Below are 25,185 nucleotides of genomic sequence, written 5' to 3' on the forward strand. Positions count from 1 at the left end.
TCTACCTTAGTGGGTCCTGCGCTTATTGGCGGATTTGTTCACCTCAGTGATCTTCCCCTCTTCTGGAACCCACAGTCTGGGGGTCAGCTCCTCCTGTGTCTGATCAGGAGTTGGGAGGTTTGGGGGGAACCCGGGCCCGCCCTCTACTCCGGGTTCCAGCCCAGGGCCTTGTGGATCGCAGCTGTCTATAGTGCCTCCTGTACCAGCTGCATGACAGCTACAACTCCCTGGGCTACTTCCCCATGGCCTCCTCCAAGCACCTTCTTTATCCTCACCACAGGACCTTCCTCCTGGTGTCTGATAAAGCTTGTCCTCCTCAATCCGCCAGCAGTACACTCTCTCACTCTCAGCTCCTTGCCTTCTTGCTCCCAGCTCCTCACACACGCTCCTTCTCCTCTGGCTCCTCCCTGCCTGACTGGAGTGAGCTCCTTTTTAAACCCAGGTGCCCTGATTAGCCAGCCTTGATTGGCTGCAGGTGTTCTAATTAAAGTAGCTATCTCTACTGCCTTCTAGAAAGATTTTAATTGGCCCCAGGTGCCTTGATTAACCTGGAGCAACTTCCATTTGGTTACCAGGGTACTAGGGATTTGTTTAGCCTGGGGCTAACATACCTGTTTCTCAGTACTTTACTGTAGCCATCTGGCCTTGCCCCATCACATATCCCCCACCTCTGCTCAACATCATAGGGTTGTGCAACTTGGGACGCCAGGCAGTGTGCTCATGAAAGACCATCAGCGTTGCTGTGGTAGCATCCAGCCCTGTGCCGTATGCGGAACTGGAATGGTTGGAGGGATAAGAACCACCTGGTGATCCTTGCATTCTTTTCCTTATTTCTCTGCATCCACTGAAGGGGTGCATGGTCTGTCACAAGAGTAAATCGCTGGCCGAAGAGGTAATAACGTAGTGTTTCCATGGCCCATTTGACAGCAAGGCATTCTCTCTCAACTACTGCATACTTCTGTTCTCTTGGGAGCAGCTTTCTGCTTAGGTAGAGGATCGGGTGTTCTTCTTCTCCAATCATTTGCGACAGAACCGCCCCCAACCCCACCTCGGAAGCATCTGTTTGCAAAATAAATTCCTTGGTAAAGTCCGGGGCTATGAGGATGGGGTCATTACAGAGAGCTGTCCGAAGGTCTATGAATGCCCTCTCTGCTGCGTCGGTCCACTTCACCATGTCTGGACCTCGGGCTTTCACCAGTTCCGTTAGAGGACTTGCCCTACTGGCGAAGTGGGGAATAAAACGTCGGTAGTAGCCTACCACACCCAGGAACGCACGGACCTGCTTCTTTCGGGTCGGCCGGGGGCAGTTTTGAATCGCCACTAGCTTATTAGTTTGGGGCTTCACTATACCCCGTCCTACAATATATCCCAGGTACTTAGCCTCTGCTAGTATTATGGGGCATTTAGCGGGATTAGCGGTGAGGCCAGCCCGCCTTAAGGTGCGTAGTACGGCCTCAACTTTCTCCAAGTGGGTTCCCCAGTCTGGAGTATGGATGATGACATCATCTAGGTATGCAGCTGCATAACTAGTATGGGGGCGCAGCAGCTTATCCATGAGGCGCTGGAATGTAGCTGGGGCCCCATGTAGCCCAAAAGGGAGGACTGTGTACTGAAATAGCCCATCCAGGGTGGAGAACGCTGTCTTTTCTTTAGCTTTTTGGTCAGGGGAATCTGCCTTTTGTCAGATCCAGTGTAGTCAAGAATCGGGCACTACCCAGTCGGTCAACCAGTTCGTCAATGCGTGGTATGGGGTACGCATCGAATTGGGATACTTCATTCATTTGGCGAAAGTCATTACAGAATCTCATGGTACCGTCAGGTTTAGGCACTAGAACTATTGGACTGCACCACTGACTGTAGGATTCTTCAATAACGCCTAATTCTAACATTTTCTTTACTTCAGTCTTGATTTCCTCTCTTTTGGCTGCTGGGATTCGGTAGGGTCTCAGTGTTACCTTGGCTCCGGGGATCGTGCGGATATGGTGATAGGTCTCAGTCGTCCGCCCCGGTTTTGTAGAGAACAAATCTCGATTGCGATTAATCATGTCGGCTGCCTCAACCTTTTGATTTGGCGTCAAGTCGGGTGATATCCTCACTTGCTCATGTAAGTTATCCTTCTGGGGAAGGGTCTCCTGGGTGACTAAGCATGCCTCTCGATCATGCCAAGGTTTTAGAAGATTGATGTGGTAAATTTGCTCAGGTTTCCTGCGACCTGGCTGCCGCACCTTATAGTTTACCTCTCCCACGGCTTCTGTCACTTCGTAGGGTCCCTGCCACTGGGCCAACAGCTTGCTTTCTGCTGTGGGCACCAGGACCATTACTCGATCCCCTGGTTGGAACCGTCGAAGCTTTGCTTGGTGGTTATAATGGGTTCGTTGGGTCTCCTGTGCTTTCTCCAAGTGTTCCCGTACAATGGGTGTAACTCGAGCTATCCGATCCCTCATCTGTAGTACATGCTTGACTATGTTCCTTCCGGGATTTGGCTCCTCTTCCCAGGCTTCTCTGGCTATATCCAATATGCCCCGGGGAGGGCGCCCATATAGTAGTTCAAATGGAGAGAAACCTGTGGAAGCTTGTGGGACTTCCCAGATGGCAAACATGAGGTAAGGCAATAGGGTATCCCAGTCTTTCCCATCCTGGCTCACCATTTTCCTGATCATGGCCTTGAGGGTCCTATTGAACCTTTCCACAAGGCCGTCTGTTTGTGGGTGGTATACAGAGTTCCGTAGGGCTTGTACATGGAGCAATGAACAGAGATCTTTCATCAACTTGATCAGTCAGTATCTCCTTGGATAGCCCAACCCAGGAAAAGATCTGTAGTAGCTCCTTAGCTATTGTCTTGGAGGCTGTGTTGCATAGGGGAACGGCTTCTGGGTACTGGGTTGCATAGTCTAGTACAACCAGAACATGTTGGTGGCCCCGAGCTGTCTTCTCTAGGGGCCCAATCAGATCCATGGCTATGCGTTCAAATGGTACCTCTACTATTGGAAGAGGTATGAAAGGGGCCCGCAAGTGTGGTCGAGGGCTATGTAGCTGACACTTTGGACAAGAGGTGCAGTATCGCCTGACATCTTCATGTATTCCTGGCCAGAAGAACCTCTGCAGGATCCTTGCCTGGGTTTTCTCTACCGCTAGGTGTCCTCCAAACAGGTGATTGTGGGCGAGGCTCATTATGGCTTGTTGATGTTTTTGTGGCACCAGAAGTTGATGTATCTCCTGCTCCTGCATTTGCACCACACGGTACAGGAGATCTTTCTTCACTGTAAAGTAGGGTCCTGGACCTGGACCTTCCCTTCCACTGGTGTCCCATCTATCTCAGCCACCTCTTTCCTGACATTATCATATCTAGGGTCCTCTGCCTGGTCCCTCCCGAAAATCTCTCTCCCAGGACTAACCTGCCTGAGCTCTCAGGGGTCAGCTTCTGTTTCTTCCAATGGCTCATTACCATCATGGCTGGGGCCAGCCTCCGGCTCACCTTCCGTGTTGGTAGTTTCTCCGATGGCTGCTCGTGTCCATCTGCCTACTAGCGCATTCTTCTGGCCCTGGGTCAGGATCCGGGTTCCCAAGGCCTTCGCGGCCTTCCTTTCTTTTTTTGTCTTCCGGGCCTTTTGGGGGACTAAGAATCGATCCTGAGAAAACTCTGAAAACATTGAGGGTTGACATTCCCCCAACGATAAGTAGCTGCCAACAGGGTCCCCATCTCCCTCCAGCCTCTCTGGGGGGAGTAAATTATCAAACCCTGGATAGTCCCTCCCAATGACTACAGGATATGGGAGTTTAGGAACTACGCCCACTATCACCTCAGTGGGGTTCCCCTGAACCTCTATCTCCACTGGGATGGTGGGGTAATGACTCATGGCCCCATGTACGCATGTCACTGCTACGCGTTTGGCTTGTAGCAGCTGGCTACTTTTTACCAGCTTACCCGATATAAAGGTGATAGCACTCCCCGAGTCCACAAGCGCTGTAGTCTCTACTCCATTTATCTTCACCGGCCTGATGTAGTTATGTGGGGCTAATGCGACGCCCGCAAGGTGGATAAGGGAGCATGGGACTTGCCAATCCCCCAAGTTGCATTGCATAGGCTCCTTGGTGCTGGGACACTATGCTGCTATGTGTCCCCACTCCCCACATGCATAACATCTATAATTGTTTCTAATCATTCCCCTATCATGTGGGTTAAGGGGTTTAGTCTCAGGGTTTCCCCCACTCAGGCCAATCCCTTCCTTCTGGGGTCTCTGCTGGTTTTTGGCCCCCCTCTTCCTCCACCTAAGACTCCCCAGGGGTTTGGCTGTCCCACCTTCCAGGGCTGGGGTTGGGTGTTTGCTACGAAAGGGGCTTTCCTTGGGTAGTCAGGTCAGTTCCCTGGCTGTCATGCGTCTTTCTACCAGCGTGATCATCTCATCATAGGTGGACGGATCGTTCTGGCCTACCCATTTGCAGAGATCTGGTGGCAGTGCCCTCATGTACCGGTCAATGACCAGAACCTCTAGTATCTTTTCTGGACTCCGGGACTCTGTTTGCAACCACTTTCGTGCAAGATGGATGAGGTCCTACAGTTGGGACCGCGGGGTTTTGTCTTCCTTGTACCTCCACTCGTGATACCGCTGGGCCCGCACTGCAGTCGTTACCCCAGATCTGGCCAGAATCTCTGCTTTCAGCTGGGGGTAGTCTGTTGCAGCCTCTTCAGGCAGATCATGGCAGGCCTTCTGGGCCTTCCCACACAGGAATGGGGCAAGGATACCAGACCACTGATCTCTAGGCCAGGCCTCTCGTAGGGCTGTCCTCTCAAAGGCCAGAAGGTATGCCTCTACATCAGCCGCCCACGTCATATTCTGCAGCCAATGGCTGGCCTGTATGAGCCGCATCCTATCATGGTCACGGTTCAGCTCTGTAAGGGTCTTTACCTGGTTTACCAGTTCCCGCAACATAGCTCGGTCTTGAGAAACCTGGTCCATCAGCAGGCGATTAGTTTCTTGCTGCAGCCGCACTGCCTCCTATTGGGCGGCTGCCTGGACACGGGTAGCCTCCTGCTGCACTGCTGTGGCTTGTATCAGTGCCTGCACTACGTCATCCATTGTAATGAAAAAAAAAATAAACCCTCTCCTTTATTTATTTATATTTTTAAAATCACCCTCCTTTTTTTTTTCTCTCACCGTGCTGTGCACACCAAAGAATCCCACTCCTGACATCAGTTGTGACAAAGTTCCTCCTCTACCTTAGTGAGTCCTGCGCTTATTGGCGGATTTGTTCACCTCAGTGATCTTCCCCTCTTCTGGAACCCACAGTCTGGGTCAGCTCCTCCTGTGTCTGATCAGGAGTTGGGAGGTTTGGGGGGAACCTGGGCCCCCCCTCTACTCTGGGTTCCAGCCCAGGGCCTTGTGGATCACAGCTGTCTATAGTGCCTCCTGTACCAGCTGCATGACAGCTACAACTCCCTGGGCTACTTCCCCATGGCCTCCTCCAAACACCTTCTTTATCCTCACCACAGGACCTTCCTCCTGGTGTCTGATAACGCTTGTCCTCCTCAATCCTCCAGCAGTACACTCTCTCACTCTCAGCTCCTTGCCTTCTTGCTCCCAGCTCCTCACACACACTCCTTCTCCTCTGGCTCCCCCCCGCCTGACTGGAGTGAGCTCCTTTTTAAACCCAGGTGCCCTGATTAGCCTGCCTTGATTGGCTGCAGGTGTTCTAATTAAAGTAGCTATCTCTACTGCCTTCTAGAAAGATTTTAATTGGCCCCAGGTGCCTTGATTAACCTGGAGCAACTTCCATTTGGTTACCAGGGTACTAGGGATTTGTTTAGCCTGGGGCTAACATACCTGTTTCTCAGTACTTTACTGTAGCCATCTGGCCTTGCCCCATCACAACACTCTTAGCCATGTATAAGAATGGCTTTTTTAGATTTAGCTTAAACCCTTTCCGAAGTGGCATAGCTAAAACTGAACAAAGGTACTTTTATACCGGAATAAGAGTGTACACATGTTGACTTATACTGGTGTAACTATTTCTATTAAATTCACACCTTGTCTTGTACCAATATAACTTTCCTGGTAGTCAAGCCCTCAGACAGTGTGTTTATATTCTGCACTGTGTGCTCTAGTGGCTGAATAATTTTATTGCAACTTGTGTTTAGATAATGTAATCACAGAAGGGCATGGTGAGGGTGGTAGCCATATCACGAAGCTCAATGTGTACGTGAGACACTGGAAAGACTGTCTGTTTCTGTTCATAATTCACTACTATCTGTGTGTGCTACAGAGTCAATACACTATTGTATCTTAAGAAAAGTTTTTAGTTAATTTGATGTATTAGGGGAAGAAATCTCTACTTGTTTTTTATGGGATCTGAAACTACTATAAACAAAATAATAATCATGATGTAATACCTGTATGTAAAGTAGGAAAAATGTGAAACTACAGTCACTATGGACTGAGAAGAATGGTCTGTGAATAAGGTATTTGACTGGGACTCAGAAGATCTGGAGTCAATTTATGGCTCTGCCACACATTAGAAGCAAGAGGATGACCAAGGAAAGGGTAGGCTCATTACTCAGTGAGGAGGGAAAGACAATGACAAAAAAACGCAGCTAAGCCAAAATTTTAAATGTTTCAGTTTTCACCCAAAAAGTTAGCAGTAATTGCACAGCTACCATAGTGGCCATCCATGAAAATGGGGTAGTATCTGAGGCGAAAATAGAAAAGTTGGCAGGGCCTGATGGAATACATCCTAGAATACTTAAGGAGTTGGCTGAAGAGATCTCTGAGTCATTAGCAATTTCTCTCTGAGAGCTCCTGATGGACAGAAGAGATTCCTGAGAACTGAAAAAGGGCAAATATAATGCCTATTAATAAAAAGGGGAATAAGGACAACCCAGGGAATTATAAACCAGTCAGATTAACTTCGGTACCCAGAAAGATGATGGAGCAAATAATCAAAAATCAATTTGTATGCACCGAGAAGAAAATAAGGTGATAAGTAACAGTCAATGTGGATTTGTCAAGACAAAATCGTATCAAACCAACACAATATCCTTCTTTGACAGGGTAACAAGCCTTGTGGATGAGGGGAAGTAGTAGATGTGATATGTCTTGACATTTGTAAGGCTTTTGATATTGTCTCACATGACCTACTTATAAATTAGAGAAATATAGCATAGACAAACCTACTATAAGGTGGATGCAGAACTGATTGGAAAAATGTATTCAGAAAGTAGTTATCAGTGGTTCACAATCAAGCTAGAGGGGCATACTGAGTGCAGTCCTGCAGAGATCTGTCTGGGTCTGGTTCTATTCAATGTCATCTTAAAGGATTTGGGTAATGGCATGGAGAGTACACTTATAAAGTTTGCAGATGAATGAAAACTGGGGGGAGTTGCAAGTGTTCTGGAGGACATGACTAGAATTTAAAATGATCTGGACATGGAGAAATAGTTTGAAATGTATAGGATGAAATTCAGTAAAAACAAAATGTAAAGTACTACGTTCAGGAACGAATAATCAGTTGCACAAATTCAATATGGGAAATGACTACTTAGGAAGGAGTACTTCAGAAAAGGATCTGGGGTTATTGTGGATCACAAACTAAATAAGAGTCAACAATGTAATACTGTTGTGAAAAAAGCTAACGTCATTCTGGGATCAATTAGCAGGAGTGTTGTACGCAAGACACAATAAGAATTCTTCCACTGTACTCAGCATGGAAAATGCATCTTTTTAGTATTGTGTCCAGGTCTGGGCACCACACTTCGAGAAAGATGTGCACAAATTGGAGAAAGTCCAGAGGAGAGCAACAAAAATTATAAAAGATCTAGAAAATATAACCTACAAGGAAAGATTGAAAAAACTAGATTTGTCTAGTCTGGAGAAGAGAAGACTGAGGGAGAACATAACAGTCTTCAAGTGTGTAAAAGGTTGTTATAACGAGGATGGTGATAATATGTTTTCCTTAACCACTGAGGATAGGACAAGAAGTAATGGGTTTAAACTGCAGCAAGGGAGATTTAGGTTAAAGATTAGTAGGGATCCTAGTTTTCTGTGATAGAAAAACCAAAATTCTCTGATAAAAAACATAAAAATCTGTGTGTTTTTCTGGGATTAAAATGAAATGCTGAACTTTAGTTTCCCAAGCCACAATACACAATGGAACCCCATATATCCAGTCTAATTGGGACTGGGCCAGATTGCATAATTTAAAATTTGAATAATCCAGAGAATGGGCAAATAGCCTCAGCCCCAGGCGGCTGGGCTCATGCTGTGATCCCTAGGTGGCAGTGCTCAGGCTTCAGTTGAAGCAGGAGCAGTGCTGCACTGAATTGACAGACTGAGCCCCGTTGCCCAGAGCTTGGGCAATCAGTCCCAGTTCGGTTAATATGGAGAGCTTGATAATGGAGGCTCAGATAAACAGGGTTCTACTGTATACGATTTTATTTTTTCACAAAATGTAAAAACTAACAATTCTCTGTAAAGATGCAAATTCTGTGCTTTTCTGCGTTTTTCTGTGGGAAATGGATTTCTAGGATCCCCGGAGATTAGGAAAACCTTCCTAACTGTTAGAGTAGTTAAGCACTGGAACAAATTACCTAGGAAGGTTGTGGAAACTGTCATTGGAAGTTTTTAAGAACAGGTTAGACCAACACCTGTTGGGGTGATCTAGATAAACACTTAATTCTGCCTCCGTGCAGGGAACTGGACTAGATGGCCTATTGAGATCCCTTTCAGTCCTACATTTCTGAGATTTCCTGTGCCACAGTGGGCAAATTACTTAATTTCTCTGTGCCTCAGTTCCCCCATTTCTGACAATAATACTTCCTTCCTCCCATCTCTTGTCTGACTGGTGTGTTTAGATAATTCCTGCCCCACAACATTTACAGTCTCACTACTTATTTACCACAAAGATAGTCTAATCATGGTTGGGGTCGCTTGGCACTACTGTAATATAAATATGTTGTTGATTTATTGCATCACTTTTCTTTGTAAAGTAAAAGCAGTTCAATATTGTAGCTATAAAACAAGGATTAATAGCACATGTTTTCTTTTGCCTCTAGGTTAAAGAAAAAGTCCCAGTCTGTAGATGTTACTGCACCAGGCTACAACCCTCTGGCAGCAGAAGCACAAGAGGCCCCACAAGCCAGTAAATTGATACCTGTCACTAACACAGCTGCTTCTGAAGAGGAGCAGAACAACACCACAGATACACAAAGGCGCAATCCACGGAGGAGTGAGCTGAAGAGATACTACACCATTGGTGAGCTTAAAGCCATCATTCAGTTCAAAGGTTTTAACTAGCATGTGGAGGGCATCCCCACAATGCTGGCCAATCAGGTGTTCTTTAGCTGGATGGAACAGAGTTGCGGACTTCCTAATTGCTCACCAGAGGCTATAGTTTTATCTGTTGCTAACATTAAAGCATGTTCTTTTGCAGAGAAATTCAGTGTTGTTAATGTGACTTTTCAAGTGACAGAAGCATTCCACTTGTTTTTATTAATTTTATTTTTATTTATTTTTATTTTTTTTGGTTTCACTAGACCAGTCTCAAGTTTTAAAAATAATGTCAAACAGGAGACTTCATAATTATAGCTCACAGGCAGTATAAACTACCAAGGGTAAACTTGACTTTTGACTTTTTAAAAAATGTATCTAGTGTTGTTTCCAAGCATCCTTTCCTTCAGCGTTTATTTCTGTTTTTACTTTTTCAAAATCTCACTCTTCAGCTCAGTACTCGCACTCCATTCTTTCGGGTTAAGCTGTTGAACTTCAGCATCACCTCAGACTGCAACACTTATCTCCTTAGGACTTGTAGTGGTGTGAAGTGCTTTAAGTGAAATCCAAGTAAAGTGTTGTGTATGTAAGTTAAGTACATGATGGTCAGTGAATAAGGAAATCCTCTTCTCCCAACCTGGGGTCAGGATGTGAGGCTGGCATAGGAGCTCTCGTCTCTTCACCATCAGCCTTTTTGAGGAAGTGGAAGTCATGGAAGGGAGCCTGTTCTTCCAGAACTATGTGGATCCCAGGTGGAATTCCCAATCGGCTGTCTGTCCAGTTCCAAAAGTAGCATGAACTAGATATAGGCTGTTTTCCTGCTTGTCTCCCTCAGCTGCCCTGCTTCCGCTCCTTGGACAAATTCACCCCACACTTCTCCTCAAAAAAGAGAAATTCATTCAACCCCCAACAAAAATCTGAAATGGCACCCCTGTCAGGGCAGGAACAGAATTTGCCCCCCACCACACATGGCTCCTTTGATCTGACTGGAGTCCTCCCCCCAAATATAGAAGTCAAACTACGCCTATGAAATTAGGCCCCTGTGCTACGAAGACTTATGCATGTGCTTAACTTTATTCACTGCGAGTAGTGCTGTTAAAGTCAGTGGTCATGATGTATAAAGCTCAGCATGTGCATAAATCTGTACAGGACTGGCACTTTACTGATTCCTTGGTTTATAATCTAGTATACACTTAATTAAAATGAACGGATCTTTCTCATCTTGTAATGTGCGTGTTATATTGATTAAAGTTAGTGGGAATTACTTGTTCACTCAGGGAAGAAGAACTAACATAGAAGTGAGGTTATGGACTCTTCGCTAGACACTTCTGAAAAGAGCAGGTATATTTAAAACAAAAAAAAAAGGTCTGTAGTTTAATTTGGAACATGCTGCCTGTGCAATAATTATAAATTAAACTTTGTTTAAAAACCAAAAAAAAACCAGCAACAGCAGTTATCTATATATTTTAATAAATAAAATGTAGTATGGACTAAATTTATAAAAGTGATTAGTGATTTTTGAATGTCTTTGTTTTTATTTGCCCAATTTAGGGATAACTTAAAGGGACCTTTCAGAAAGTGCTGAGCACCCGCCACCTGAAAATCAGGCCCCTTTTTAAAGTGTTTCACGTTATCTCCCCCCTCCACCAAAAATGAGACAGAGTCATTTGTGACTTTTGAAAATATAGGCCAGTTCAGTATTGTTTTGGTCAGTATTTCCAAATCTTGCTTGAGTCTGCTTCAATCCCCTGAAGATAAATGAAATGTGCAATTTGAATACCAGCTGAGAATCCTCGATTAACCTGCATATGGAGGAATATGCCTCCGTAACTCGGCACTGAAAAAACACTTCCTGAGGTGTACACAGTAGCAGATATTAGGTTCCAGTTTCTGGACAGAGTAATCAAAAGAAACAAGATTATTTAGTTTTCAGGGCTGGAAGTCTGTTTGGCACTTCGGGGCTCAATTGTTAATCAAACAAAGTTATATTTTAAAACGACAAGATGCTAATCATATAGCAATGTTTTGTAATACAGTCATCCATATTTTTCAGAAATATAGCAGTACAGACAGAGGCTTACATAGATAAAATCAAGAAAAACATTGAATTCATATCTTTATTTCAGAGTTCTACTGTAGATTGATACATTTGAGAGAGAAGCATGGTCTTGGGCTCCTATTCAACTAGCTGTTCCGTGAGGGTGGATTTCTGTGTCCACACACTGCTCACCCATGTGAAGTAGGTTGCAAAGTTAGGACCTAAAATTGTAAGGCTAGACTCTCAGTTGGTGTGAATCAGTGTCGGTCCACTGAAGTCAAAAGAGCTAAGACAGTTTACATCAGCTGAGGATATTTCTCAACAGCTCTGTGGGGAAGGAGCTCTCTGCCTGTGTTTGCGGACAACTACTGGCACACTGTGGGTACTACGAGAAACCAAATTATGGTAATGATGGTAGAGCCTGTTACATTTATAGTTAAGGTAGAACTGAGTTTTGTACTTATTTATGGCTCATTACCTCAATCAATAAGCCACTAACCTTCCTTTGTCCTAGTACTGAGGTGGTGTTAACTGCCCACTTTACCTTCTATAGTCTCTTGCAACATGTGTTAACTCCTTATACTAAACAGTCTGTTCTGCATTGTGTTTAGCTGTGAAACTCAGAGTATCTTTCCCAAACCTGAATAAGAGCTCTGTGTAAATTTGAAAGCTTGTCTCTTTCACCAACAGAAGTTGATCCAATAAAAGACCTTGCCTCACCCACCTTGACTCTCTTTTGCTCTTGAAGCAATCACTTTTATGTGTGAAGGATACAATATATTCCCCAGCCCCTAAAATTACAGTATTTACATGTTGAATACAGAATGAATTTTCTGAGAATTTCACAAGTAAATCAGTTCATTTTGAGGTAAAATTAACTTTAAAATGTGTCCTTTAAGAAATTTAGCACAGTGTGTCAGATCATATTTTTGTCCCAAATGATCTTTATAGTGGATAAATGGAGACTGTTCAAACTTCCCATACCGTAAAACTTACCATGAGGGAAAAAATGAAAAATCAAATATGTCTTTAAAAATCCATTTAATCTGGGACTACAAACACTATTCTGTACTAATCAGAATTTATGGTTATTTCATAGTATCACTACAGGGCGAAGTTAAGATAGTTTGGGTATCTTAACTGCATATTTCCAATACATAGGTGTGTTTGGATTTTTTTTAATCTTAACTCTACTTTTATGATGTTTCTTTTGGGGTTCCTTAAACATCCCTGCAATGTAGTTTACCCTAAATTACTGTTATGTATTCTTAACTTTAGCTCCATCTTAATGTAGGCTTTTTTTGTGTGGGGGGGGATTATTAGTAATGATCAAGTGGTCTGAGCACAGGACTGTGTGAAGATCTAATCCCAGTGCCATAATCCTAAATGTCATGCATACCTATGGTGTTATATAAATGATGATCCTGACTCTGGCACACCTTTTGAACTCTTGGGCAAGGCACTGAACCTCTCTTTTTCAGTCTGAAGAAATGTAATTCTGTGAGAATTAATGTTTGGAAAGTGCTAGGAACGTAAAATGTTCTATAGGTCTGCATTTTGGGACCTCTAATCCACCTGCCCATGACATGTTGGATAAAACCTGTCTGTACTTAGCTATTGCTGAATTACAGGACCTGATTTTTCTAGTGTAGACAAGGACTGCAAGAGTTAAGTAGTAGTATCTTTTGGTCTCTGTTTCATTTGGTTGGTCAATGATATTTATCTTTTTAAAAGTACATCAGTGCTTTCCAGTTCTACTGGTTTCCTAGAGAATTTTAAGCTTTCCTTGTCCCCTGTATGTGAAGTTTCTGTTGTTGGATAAAGTCAATTACAGCACTGTGCATCCTTGGCATCTATCAATACGTTTTTCTTTCTAACATGAAGATATTGATTGGCATTTACACCTACAGTCATCAATGGATTTGTTTAACCAAACTCATGAGACTTATTTTAAAGTTAACTACTTGAAATTTGGTGCTGAGGAATAAAGACCTAAGGGTATTTTTGCAAGTTCTGTGCTCATGATATTGTTGCAATGGGAATCATTTCTGAGGGCTTGTCTACATCACAAAGTTGCAGCGCTGGTGAGGGGGTTACAGCGCTGCAACTTAGGAGGTGTACACATCTGCAGGGCATCACCAGCGCTGCAACTCCCTGTTTGCAGCGCTGGCCGTACTCCCGTTTTGTCTCGGGTGTAGAGGATCTAGCGCTGGTGATCCAGCGCTGGTAATCAAGTGTAGACACTTACCAGCGCTTTTCTTGACCTCCGTGGAATAAGCAGGTATCCCAGCATACCTGAGGAAGCCTCTGGTAATCAAGCTGGTCTCCTTCCCCGGTTTGCTCTCGCATTCCCCGAACCCCGAGCAAGCAGGTCTCCTTCCCTGCGGTTTGCAGGGTGGTTCGGGGAACGCGAGAGCAAACCGCGGCAAAGCTGGTCTCCTTCCCCGGTTTGCTCTCGCATTCCCCGAACCCCCGAGCAAGCAGGTCTCCTTCCCTGCGGTTTGCTGGGTGGTTCCGGGAACGCGAGAGCAAACCGCGGCGAAGCTGGTCTCCTTCCCCGGTTTGCTCTCGCGTTCCCCGAACCCCAGTGCAAGCAGGTCTCCTTCCCTGCGGTTTGCAGGGTGGTTCGGGGAACGCAAGAGCAAACCGCGGCGAAGCTGGTCTCCTTCCCCGGTTTGCTCTCGCGTTCCCCGAACCCCCGTGCAAGCAGGTCTCCTTCCCTGCGGTTTGCTCTCGCGTTCCCCGAACCCCGTGCAAGCAGGTCTCCTTCCCTGCGGTTTGCAGGGTGGTTCGGGGAACGCGAGAGCAAACCACGGGGAAGCTGGTCTCCTTCCCCGGTTTGCTCTCGCGTTCCCCGAACCCCTGAGCAAGCAGGTCTCCTTCCCTGCGGTTTGCTGGGTGGTTCCGGGAACGCGATAGCAAACCGCGGCGAAGCTGGTCTCCTTCCCCGGTTTGCTCTCGCGTTCCCCGAACCCCGAGCAAGCAGGTCTCCTTCCCTGCGGTTTGCAGGGTGGTTCGGGGAACGCGAGAGCAAACCGCGGCGAAGCTGGTCTCCTTCCCCGGTTTGCTCTCGCGTTCCCCGAACCCCTGTGTAAGAAGGTCTCCTTCCCTGCGGTTTGCAGGGTGGTTCGGGGAACGCGAGAGCAAACCGCGGCGAAGCTGGTCTCCTTCCCCGGTTTGCTCTCGCGTTCCCCGAACCTCCCTTGAAGCCACCCAACAGCGCTGCAGTGTGGCCACATCTAACACCACTTGCAGTGCTGGTTGCTGTAAGTGTGGCCACTCTGCCGCGCTGGCCCTATACAGCTGTACTAATACAGCTGTAACAACCAGCGCTGCAAAATTGTAGATGTAGACATACCCTCAGAGTCAGTGACTTTTCTTTACCATTTAAAAGAAAATGAAAATTAACAATAAGGGGGCTGTAGCTTATGAAGATCATGTTTCCAAAAAAGGGAGGCATAAAGAAGACAATTTGGTTTACTTAAAACTGGGAAACCCATAACTGCATGTTCATTTACACTTATTAAGCCTGTAGGCAGCGTCATGCAGCTGCATCATAGCTCTTTCTACCTAGTAAGCTAGTAGGTCCCAGGAGGATATATCACTTATAATGTGACATTCTGCCATAAATCTTTACAGATATTCTAGAAAATAGAGAATTAAGTGATAACCATAAGTTTCCTTCAGAACATCTAAACACTTAACAGTCCCTAAATGTAAAATAAAACATATGCAGGCCTAGTTTTTGTAGCCCATTTTTTGTATTTTAGTGTTTGCTTTGATGTTTTTGCAAGCTGTGTTTGAGAGCTGTTGAAAGGAGGGAAGAATAACTAATGCTCATGGTGATCTGAAAGAAAAACTGAACAGTCTGGAAACCAGAGAAAGTAGGGAGAAATAGCATCCTATGCTCTGCTAGTGACCACAAAGTTATGCAAACAGAAGCCTCTAATGTGTGCAAAGACAACAGCTTCATAAGTGTTAAACTTCCCATAGATGAAATGATCTTCTGAATCTCTGAAATATTCTACAAGTATTACTTTTTTCAACTCACCAGGGATACCTAATCTAGGCAAAAATAGAAAGGCTTTGCAGAAATATGTAGAAGGTAAAGCTTTAAAAATTACTGCCCTGGCTCTTGTATACTTTGTGTCTCTCTCTGTGTGTGAGAGAGATACATTACAGTACTCCATTTGGGAAGGAACAATCAGTTGCACACATACAAATGGGAAATGACTGCCTAGGAAGTACTGTGGAAAGGGATCTGGGGATAGTAGCTAAATATGAGTCAATAGTGCAACACTGTTGCAAAAAAAGCGAACATCATTCTAGGATCATAGGCATCAACCAGGGGCATCTCCAGGTACCAGCACACCAAGTGCGTGCCTGGGGCGGCAAGCCCTAGGGGGGCGCTCTGCTGGTCGTAGCGAGGGCGGCAGGTAGGCTGCCTTCGGCGGCATGCCTACAGAGGGTCCGCTGGTCCCCCGGCTTCGGCGGACCTCCCACAGCCAAGCCGCCGAATCCGCAGGACCAGGGACCTCCCACAGGCAAGCCGCTGAATCTGCGGGACCGGGGACCTCCTGCAGGCAAGCCACCGAAGGCAGCCTGCCTGCTGTGCTTGGGGCGGCAAAATACCTAGAGCCGCCCCTGGCGCCAACTTTCCCCAGTGTCAGTGGGTGCTCGCGCCCTCCCCAGCCCTGGCCCCACCCCGACTCCAGCCTTTCCCTGCTGCTGCTCTGCCTTCATTCCAGTCCAGCGCTTGCCACGTAAAACAGCTGTTTTGTGGCAGGAAGCGCTGAGAGCTAGGGGGAAAAAGCGGGCACGTGACGCACTCCAGGGAGGGGGCGTAGCGGAGGTGGAGGTGAGCTGGGATGGGAAGCTGCTGGTGGGTGCAGAGCACCCACCAATTTTTTCCCAGTTGTGCTCCAGCCCCAGAGCACCTATGGAGTCGGTGCCTATGTCTGGGATGTATTAGCAGGAGTGTTGTAAGCAAGACACAAGAAGTAATTCTGTTCTGCTCTGCACTGATTAGGCCTCAACTGGAGTACTGTGTCCAGTTCTGGGTGCCACATTTCAGGAAAGATGTGAACAAATTGGAGAAAGTCCGGAGAAGAACAACAAAAATGATTAAAGGTCAAGAAAACATGACCTATGGGGGAAGAGTGAAAAAATTGGTTTTGTTTAGTCTGGAGAAGAGAAGACTGAGAGGGACATGGTAACAATTTTCAAGCACATAAAAGATTGTTACAAGGAGGAGGGAGAAAAATTATTGTTCTTAACCTCTGAGGAAAGGACAAGAAGTAATGTGCTTAAATTACAGTAAGGGAGGTTTAGGCTGGATATTAGGAAAAAACTTCATAACTGTTGTCATAAACATACAGCTAAGAGTAGCATAAAATCCATCCTGGGTAGCTGTACTGAATCTTTACCTGTAGGGGGTAAAAAGCTCAAATAACCTAGTTGGCACCTGACCAAAAGGGCCAATGAGGAAAGAAGATACTTTCAAATGGGGGGGGTGGGGGTGGGGAGGAGGGTTTGTTTGTGCTCTCTTTGTTTGTTTCCTCTCTGGGGAGAGAGAGACCAGGGCAGGAAAAAAACATCTTCTAAAAACATATCTGAAATGAGCAGCTAAGATTATAAAAATTGTAAGTAAAGCAAGGAAATGTGTTAGATTATCTTTTGTTTTAGCTTGTGAATTTTCCCAGTGCTAAGAGGTAGTTTATTCCTGTTTTTAGAATTGTGAAGCTAAGTCCAGAGGGGAGCCCTCTGTGTTTGAAATTTTTTTATCACCCTGTAAAGTTGCTTTCCATCCTGATTTTACAGAGGTGCTTCTTTTACTTTTTTCTTTAAAATAAAGTTCTTCTTTTAAGAACCTGATTGATTTTTAGTGTCATAAAAACCCAAGGGTTTGGCCTGTGCTCACTTCGTTAACCTATTGGTTAGTATATTATTCTCAAGCCTCCCCAGAAAGAGGGTGAAGGGGCTTGGGGAGATATTTTGGGGAAATAGGAACTCCAAGTGGTCTTTTTCCTGAATCTTTGTCTAAATCACTTGGTGGTGGTAGCAATACCGTGCAAAGACAAGGGAAGGATTTATGCCTTGGGGAAGTTTTTAACCTAAGCTGGTAATTATAAGCTTAGGGGGTCTTTCATGCGGGTCCCCACATCGGTACCCCAGAGTTCAGAGTGGGGAGGGCACCATGACAATGGTCATGGTGGTTAAGCACTGGAATAAATTACCTAGGGAGGTCGTGGAATCTCCATCATTGAAGATTTTTAAGCAGAGGTTAGACAAATACCAGGAATGGTCTAGATAATACTTAGTCCTGCTATAAGTGCAAGGGGACTGGATTAGATGACCTCTTGAGGTCCCTTCCAGTCCTATGATTCTATTATTATAATTAATAAAAAAAAATTGCTTTAATGTAAAGCCCCCTTACATGTACAGAATTTAAAGAAACTTCAGCAGATTTTGTGATTTCTGACTTCCTCCTATGAGCTCTTACATAAGCAACAAACCCCAATGGCATGTACAGTTAGTGTCCTATATTTGTGCTTCGGTTATGTTGCAGAGCACACAGTGCCTAGCACAGTGGGCTCCTGATTCCTGATCAGGGCTCTTAGATGTTAACATAATACAAATAAATAATACACCAACAGGTGTATTGTCAGTGACTTTACTGGGAACAGGATTGGATCCCAGGAGGGAGAGTTCTGAGAAACTCAATGCATAAACATTCTGATGAAAAGCTGATGCTTGCAGGAGCGGTGCCAGAGCATCTGGCGCCCTAGGCAGAATTCGGGGGGCGGCATTTTGTGCACTCCCCACAGGGTGCGTGGGAGCTTCTGGTACCACTCCCATTGCGCTGTTGAAGAAGGATCCTCTGCTGAAATGCTGCAGGTGACAGTGACAGTCATGGAGCTGCTCAATTGGCTGCCGCTGTTTTCCACGGCACGTCAGCAGAAGGTCCTTCTTCGGCAGCGCAATGGGAGCGGGACCAGAAGCTCCTGTGTGCCCCGTGGGGAGCGCACAAAATGCCGTCCCCCAACTCCTGGCACCCTCGGTGACTGCCTAGGGTCGCCTAATGGAAGCGCCGGCCCTGGATGCTTGCCAAAACAGCTGAAAAAGGTGCAACATAGGTCACACAGGAGCAGCCAGGGACACAGCTGACAGTGGGGATGGCATCTCACTCACAGAAATGTGGCTGGAGGACAGTGCAGTCAGTTAAGACAGTAGCTCAGAAGACTAACCTAGTGCAGTCCTCCCTTCACTGCTTGAGTCCAGCAGCTTCTTCTGAAACTGGTGGTTTGTTCCATTTCACACTCAAACACCCCTGACTCCAGCAGAGCAGAGCACTAGCTCTGTCTGGCATAGCTTCCTCTCAGTAGTAATAACAGAAATGTAAGTAGTTCTTTGCCAAGGCTAGAGTGAGTGAGTGACATGGTACTGCCTGACTGGCCATCAGGGAATGAGATGTCAACACTTGTTACAGCAAAAAATGCCTCTAATTTGCAGTAGGTCTCCCATCCATTAGTGAGGTTCTACTGGGTAGGAGTGAATGAGATTCTCTTGTACTTTAACAATTCTCTTCAGAATAGGGGTAAATGTATTATTTCATCCAGGCAGACACACAGTCATGGAAATCTGAAAGAACATCCTACTGAATTTGTAGTACATATGGAGGTACTGAATAATGCATTGAAACAAGGTTACATGATGACACTACAGGTGATCTAAAGTAGCACAGAGCATCTGGAGCAACTTAAAGGGCAACTTTTATTGTGGAGAAGCTACCACCTCTCCATAGTTAAGGTAGCAGGTAGCTTCCATTTTAAAACCCCATTTTTTTTCTGCCTCTCCATAACTTTGAGTTGGAATTTTAGTTTGGTCTGGAGATTCTGAGGTCCTCTGAAAGAAACAGAATTTTTCTGCAAAGTTAGAGGAAAATACTTCAAACTGTTTTTGAGTTATAGGTAAGGCTACGTTTGTGTCACGGAGGTCATGGAAGTCACAGAATTTGGGAGAGAAAGAGGAACATCTCAGGCGAGTGGCTCGGAGTGCCCTGTTTTCTCTTTGCGAAATATGGTCACTCGGCAGGTCCCAGCCACCAAGAGTGGAGACCCCCTACCCCCACCCCCCAGCAGCTTCCAGCTGCCCTGGGCGGAGGGGGAACCCCACACTCCCAGCCACCATGGTGGTGGGGGAAACCATGGAGGTGCAGCAGCAAAAGGCAGAGACAGTTCATGGCTTCTGTTAATTTTTATTTATTGCCCATGACCTGTCCGTGACTTTTACTGAAAATAACCATAGAAAAATCTTAGCCTTAGTTGTAGGTCATCACAAACTATTACCCTAATATGAATTTTTTACTTTTCTCTAAGCTTCCTTGGTTTCCTCCTAGCTCAAAAATTGCATGATAATACCATTCCAAACTTTCCATATAGTAATTCTCTCTGAAAACTTATATGCTATCCATATTTGAAGAAACTAGGCAGTAACTAAGAAAAGTCAGAAGGTATATCACCTCCAGGCTTGAAGAATTATTGAGGAAATATAAGAGCCTGTGTTTCACAGAGTTGGATCTACTTACAAAATAGAGAAGAGAAGGCTTTCCAAAGCAGGGAAGTCCAAGGAAGGATTTCTTCACTGGCTAGTGGAATTAAGGACTGGTGCAAATCCAAAAGAAGAAAAGAGAGCTATAAATCATATATATATTTATTGTAACTTGTTGAACATCTTAAAAAAAATCTTAAGTAATCCTAAACTCTTTCTTCCATCTCAAACACATGCCCATTACTGTAGCATTCTGTAACTCTGCAAGAACTAACTAAAATTACTTTATAAGAAATGAAAAAGAACCAAGGTAAATCCACATACAGCCAAGGTACTCCATTTCAGCAGGGCCGGCTCCAGCTTTTCTGCCACTCCAAGTGGACAAAAAAAAAAAATTGACGGAAATTCGCTGGCGGGTCCTTCAGTCCCTCTCCTCCTCTTCGGCGGCACTTTGATGGCAGCTCAAAGAGGAAGAGAGGAAATGAGGGACCCGCTGCCAAATTGCCACCGAAGACTCGGACATGCCGCCCCGATACCGGAAGGAGTGCTGCCCCTTTGAATTGGCCGCCCCAAGCACCAGCTTCCTTAGCTAATGCCTGGAGCTGGCCCTGCATTTCAGAAAAAAGGGTTAACGGTGTTTTACCAGATAATCACTCTGTTCTGGAAAACCCTTCTGTCATAAACAGATAGTTAATAGTTAATGCCTCTTTTACTTGTAAAGGGTTAAGCAGTTCACCTAGCCTAGCTGACACCTGACCAGAGGAACCAATGGGGGAACAAGATGTTTCAAAAGGAAGGAGGGAAGTTTTCCTTTGTTTTGAGTTTCAGTTTCAGCCGGAGTGAAAAAGATCAAGGAACCAGCCTCTTATCAGAGCAGTAAGTTTTAGAAAGGGATAAATAGGTTTATGTTTATTTTCTTTGTAACTTGTCTTGGTACCATTAAGGGAATTATCAAAATTGGGTGTTTGGGTATTTTTTTGTGTAACTAAGTTTTTTGCCCAGGGAAACATCCTCTGTGTTTGGAATCTGTTGTCTGTGAGAGTAGCTGTTATGCTAATCTCTCCCAGAGGGTTTTCTTTTACCTTTCTTTTCTTTAATTAAAAGCCTTTTTCTTAATACCTGATTGATTTTTCCTTGTTTTTAGATCCAAGGGGGTGGATCTGGATCCACCAGGAGTTGGTGGGAGAAAAGAGGGGCGATGGTTAATTTCTCCTTGTTTTAAGATCCAAGGGGTTTGGATGTGTGTTCACCAGGGAATTGGTGAAGTCCCTCAAGACTACCCAGGGAAAAAGGTAGTGCTTGGGGGTGGTGGCAGCGATACCAGATCTAAGCTGGTAATTAAGCTTAGAAGTGTCTATGCAGGTCCCCACATCTGTACCCTAAAGTTCAGAGTGAGGAAGGAACCTTGACATGGTGAGCAGTGGTGAGGGATTTTTTAGGAACCAAAAGCCAGATTTTTTTTTTCCTCCTTTGAGATGCTGGAGAAGCAGTGAAGGAGAGATACCCTGAAGGCAAACAGAAAGGTTTTTCTAACAAGGCTTTGTTAGAAAGGATTCCAGCTGGGCTTAGCTGGAGGGTAATTAACAGTTTGCAAAGGACGAGTTACAAACCAGTGTTTCTGGTCTCTTCTCATTCTGAGAGGTCCAGTTAAAAGCTGTGGGGTTGTTTTTTTTCTACCTCGCAAACCAAGATACCTCAGGCAGAGCAGAGAAACATGTCAAGCAAAGAAAAAAAAAATACAACAGGAGCTGGAATTAGCTAAACTCCAGGCGAGGAGAGCCAAAAGGAACATGACAGACAGATGGCCAGAGAAGAGGCTGCCCACAAAAGAGCTATGGAGGTGAGAGAGAAAGAGATTGAGGAGAGGGAAAGAGAAAGAAAGCATGAACTGGAATTAGCAAGGGCTAAGCGGGATGTGCCAGCCAACCGTAACAACCCTTCTCCAGGTACTGTTTCCCATCCCAGAAAATTCCCCACCTACAAGGCAGGTGATGATACTGAGGCCTTCTTAGAAAATTTCGAAAGGGCCTGTCTTGGATACAGCATCTCTACAGACCAGTACATGATAGAGCTGAGGCTACAGCTCAGTGGACCCTTAGCAGAGGTGACGGTTGAAATGCCTAAGGAACACATGAACGATTATAAACTTTTTCAAACCAAGGCCAGAATCAGAATGGATCTAACACCTGAGCATGCCCATAGGTGGTTCCGAGCCCTAAGGTGGAAACCAGATGTGTCATTTACTCGAAATGACTACCACATTGGAAAGAATTGGGATGCCTGGATGTCAGGAGCAAGTGCTGACTCTGTGGAAGCTCTGTCCTTCCTAATGCAAATGGAGCAGTTTTTAGAGGGTGTTCCTGAGGACATAGAAAGGTACATCCTAGATGGGAAGCCCAAAACTGTAACCGAGGTGGGGGAGATTGGAGCCAAATGGGTGGAAGTGGCAGAAGAAAAAAACTACTAGCGATTGGAGTGAATATCAGAGGGGGCAAACCGAAACCAAACCCTATCACAGGGGGCAACCCAAGGCCCCACCTACAACCCAAGGAAAGCCCCAGACACCTTATTGTCCCACCTCACCAGTCTCCAGCAACCCACCTCGGCCCAGTGACCAGTCAGCTGGGCGATGTTTTAAATGTAATGAACTGGGACATATAAAGGCTAACTGCCCCAAGAACCCCAACCGATTACAGTTCATTATACCACAATCACACCGAAGATCCCCAGGCCCAGATGCCTCTCAAATACCCTCGGAGTGAAGGGAAACCTTGAGAGTGGGCGGAAAGAAGATTATGGTGTGGACAGACCCTGGGGCACAAGTGTCAGCTATCCACCAATCCTTAGTGGACCCCAAATTCATCAACCCAGAGGCCCAAGTGACAATTCACCTATTCATGTCAAAATCTTTAAACTTGCCTAAAGCTGAGTTGCCTGTCCAGTACAAGGGCCGGTCAGGAATGTGGACTTTTGCAGTCTATGACAATTATTCCATCCCCATGCTACTGAGGGAAGACTTGGCCAACCATGTGAAGCTGGCCAGGAGGGTGGGAATGGTCACACACAGCCAGGCCAAACAAGCTTCCACACCCATCCCTGTTCCTGAGTCATCCACCAGAGCCCCGTCTGTGTTACCAGAGACCCAGACAGAGGTAGTGGAACCAGATCTTCTACCCATGAATGCTACAACCATAGTGAATCCAGTCCCAGAACTGGAACTGGTGAAGTAACCAGCACCAGAACTGTTGCCAGCACTGACTCCAGCGCTTGCAAACCCATCTTCAACCCCAGCGCCAGAGGGCACCAGCGGGCCTGAACTGGCAGAAGCAGCAGACAACCCTACCCCAGAGGCTCCACCAGAGCCTGAAGTATCACATAGTGCACCAGTGGAGAGCGGTTCACAGTTAACGAAAACAACCCCATCACCTGCATCGTTCCAGAGGGACAAAGCCCAAGTCCACAGTGTACAGAGGAACTGGTGTCTCCAGCATCAAGGGAACAGTTCCAGGCTGAGCAGGAAGCAGATGACAGCCTTCAGAAAGCTTGGGTGGTGGCACAGAGCACCCAACCGCCTCTCAGCTCTTCTAACCGATCCCGGTTTGTTGTAGAACAAGGACTTTTATACAAGGAGACTCTTTCTGGCGGACACCAGGAAGACTGGCATCCTCAAAGACAGTTGGTAGTTCCAACTAAGTACCGAGTAAAGCTCTTAAGCTTATCCCATGACCATCCCAGTGGCCATTCCGGGGTGAACAGCACCAAGGACCAGTTGGGGAAGTCTTTCCACTGGGAGGGAATGGGCAAGGACGTTGCTAAATTATGTCCGGTCTTGTGAGGTGTGCCAACGAGTGGGAAAGCCCCAAGACCAGGTGAAAGCCCCTCTCCAGCCACTCCCCATAATTGAGGTCCCATTTCAGCGAGTAGCTGTGGATATTCTGGGTCCTTTCCCAAAGAAGACCCCCAAAGGAAAGCAGTACATACTGACTTTCATGGATTTTGCTACCTGATGGCCGGAAGCAGTAGCTCTAAGCAACACCAGGGCTAAAAGTGTGTGCCAGGCCTTTTTTTTTTTTTTTTTTTTTTGCCAAGAGTAGGTTGGCCCTCCGACATCCTTACAGATTTGGGAACTAATTTCCTGGCAGGGGCCATGAAAAACCTGTGGGAAGCTTATGGGGTGAATCACATGGTTGCCACCCCTTACCACCATCAAACCAATGGCCTAGGGGAGAGGTTTAATGGAACTTTGGGGGCCATGATACGTAAATTCGTAAATGAACACTCCAATGATTGGGACCCAGTGTTGCAGCAGTTCCTTTTTGCCTACAGGGCTGTACCACATCCCAGTTTAGGGTTTTCACCATTCAAACTTGTGTATGGCCATGAGGTTAAGGGGACATTACAGTTGGTGAAGCAGCAATGAGAGGGGTTTACGCCTTCTCCAAGAACTAACATTCTAGACTTTGTAAACAACCTACAAAGCACCCTCCGACACTTTTTAGCCCTTGCTAAAGAAAACCTAAAGGATGCTCAGGAAGAGCAAAAGGCCTGGTAAGATAAACATACCAGAGAGCATTCCTTCAAAGTAGGGGACCAGGTTATGATCTTAAAGGCGCTACAGGCCCATAAGATGGAAGTGTCATGGGAAGGGCCACTCACGGTCCAAGAGCGCCTGGGAGCTATTAACTATCTCATAGCATTTCCCACCTCAACCCTAAAGCCTAAAGCGTACCATGTTAATTCTCTAAAGCCTTTTTATTCTAGAGAATTAAAGGTTTGTCAGTTTACAGCCCAGAGAGGAGATGACGCTGAGTAGCCTAAAGGTGTCTACTACGAAGGAAAAAGTGACGGTGGCGTGGAAGAAGTGAACCTCTCCACGATCCTTGGATGTCTGCAGCGATAGCAGATCAAGAAGCTGTGCACTAGCTTTGTGCCAGTGTTCTCAGCCACCCCAGGACGGACCGAATGGGCATACCACTCCATTGACACAGGTAATGCTTACCCAATTAGAACCCCACCCTACCAGGTGTCTCCTCATGCCCAAGCTGCTATAGAACGGGAGATCCAAAGCATGCTACAGATGGGTATAATCCGCCCCTCTAACCGTGCATGGGCATCTCCAGTGGTTCTAGTTCCCAAACCAGATGGGGAAATATGCTTTTGCATGGACTACCTTATGCTAAATGCTGTAACTCGTCCCGACAACTAGCCAATGCCATGCACCGATGAGCTACTGGAGAAATTGAGATGTGCCCAGTTCATCTCTACATTAGACTTAACCAAGGGGTACTGGCAAGTACTGCTAGATGAACCCACGAAGGAAAGGTCAGCCTTCATCAC

General features: G+C 45.9%; 1 protein-coding gene across 3 annotated transcripts in view; it reads left to right on the forward strand.

The window, feature by feature from the left end:
• Positions 1–25,185, forward strand: part of OXR1 (oxidation resistance 1) — a 536,651-nt gene that overhangs the window by 248,162 nt on the left and 263,304 nt on the right. For 2 of the 3 annotated variants that reach the window (XM_050940738.1, XM_050940740.1), the window contains exon 1: positions 9,027–9,246. In XM_050940738.1, coding sequence (XP_050796695.1) covers positions 9,027–9,246 — 220 coding nt within the window. Of the gene's footprint in view, positions 1–9,026; positions 9,247–25,185 lie in introns of those variants that run through there. The other variant, XM_050940739.1, reaches the window with a different exon arrangement.

Source organism: Gopherus flavomarginatus, chromosome 2 (assembly GCF_025201925.1).
Source record: "Gopherus flavomarginatus isolate rGopFla2 chromosome 2, rGopFla2.mat.asm, whole genome shotgun sequence".
NCBI classification, from domain to species: domain Eukaryota; kingdom Metazoa; phylum Chordata; order Testudines; family Testudinidae; genus Gopherus; species Gopherus flavomarginatus.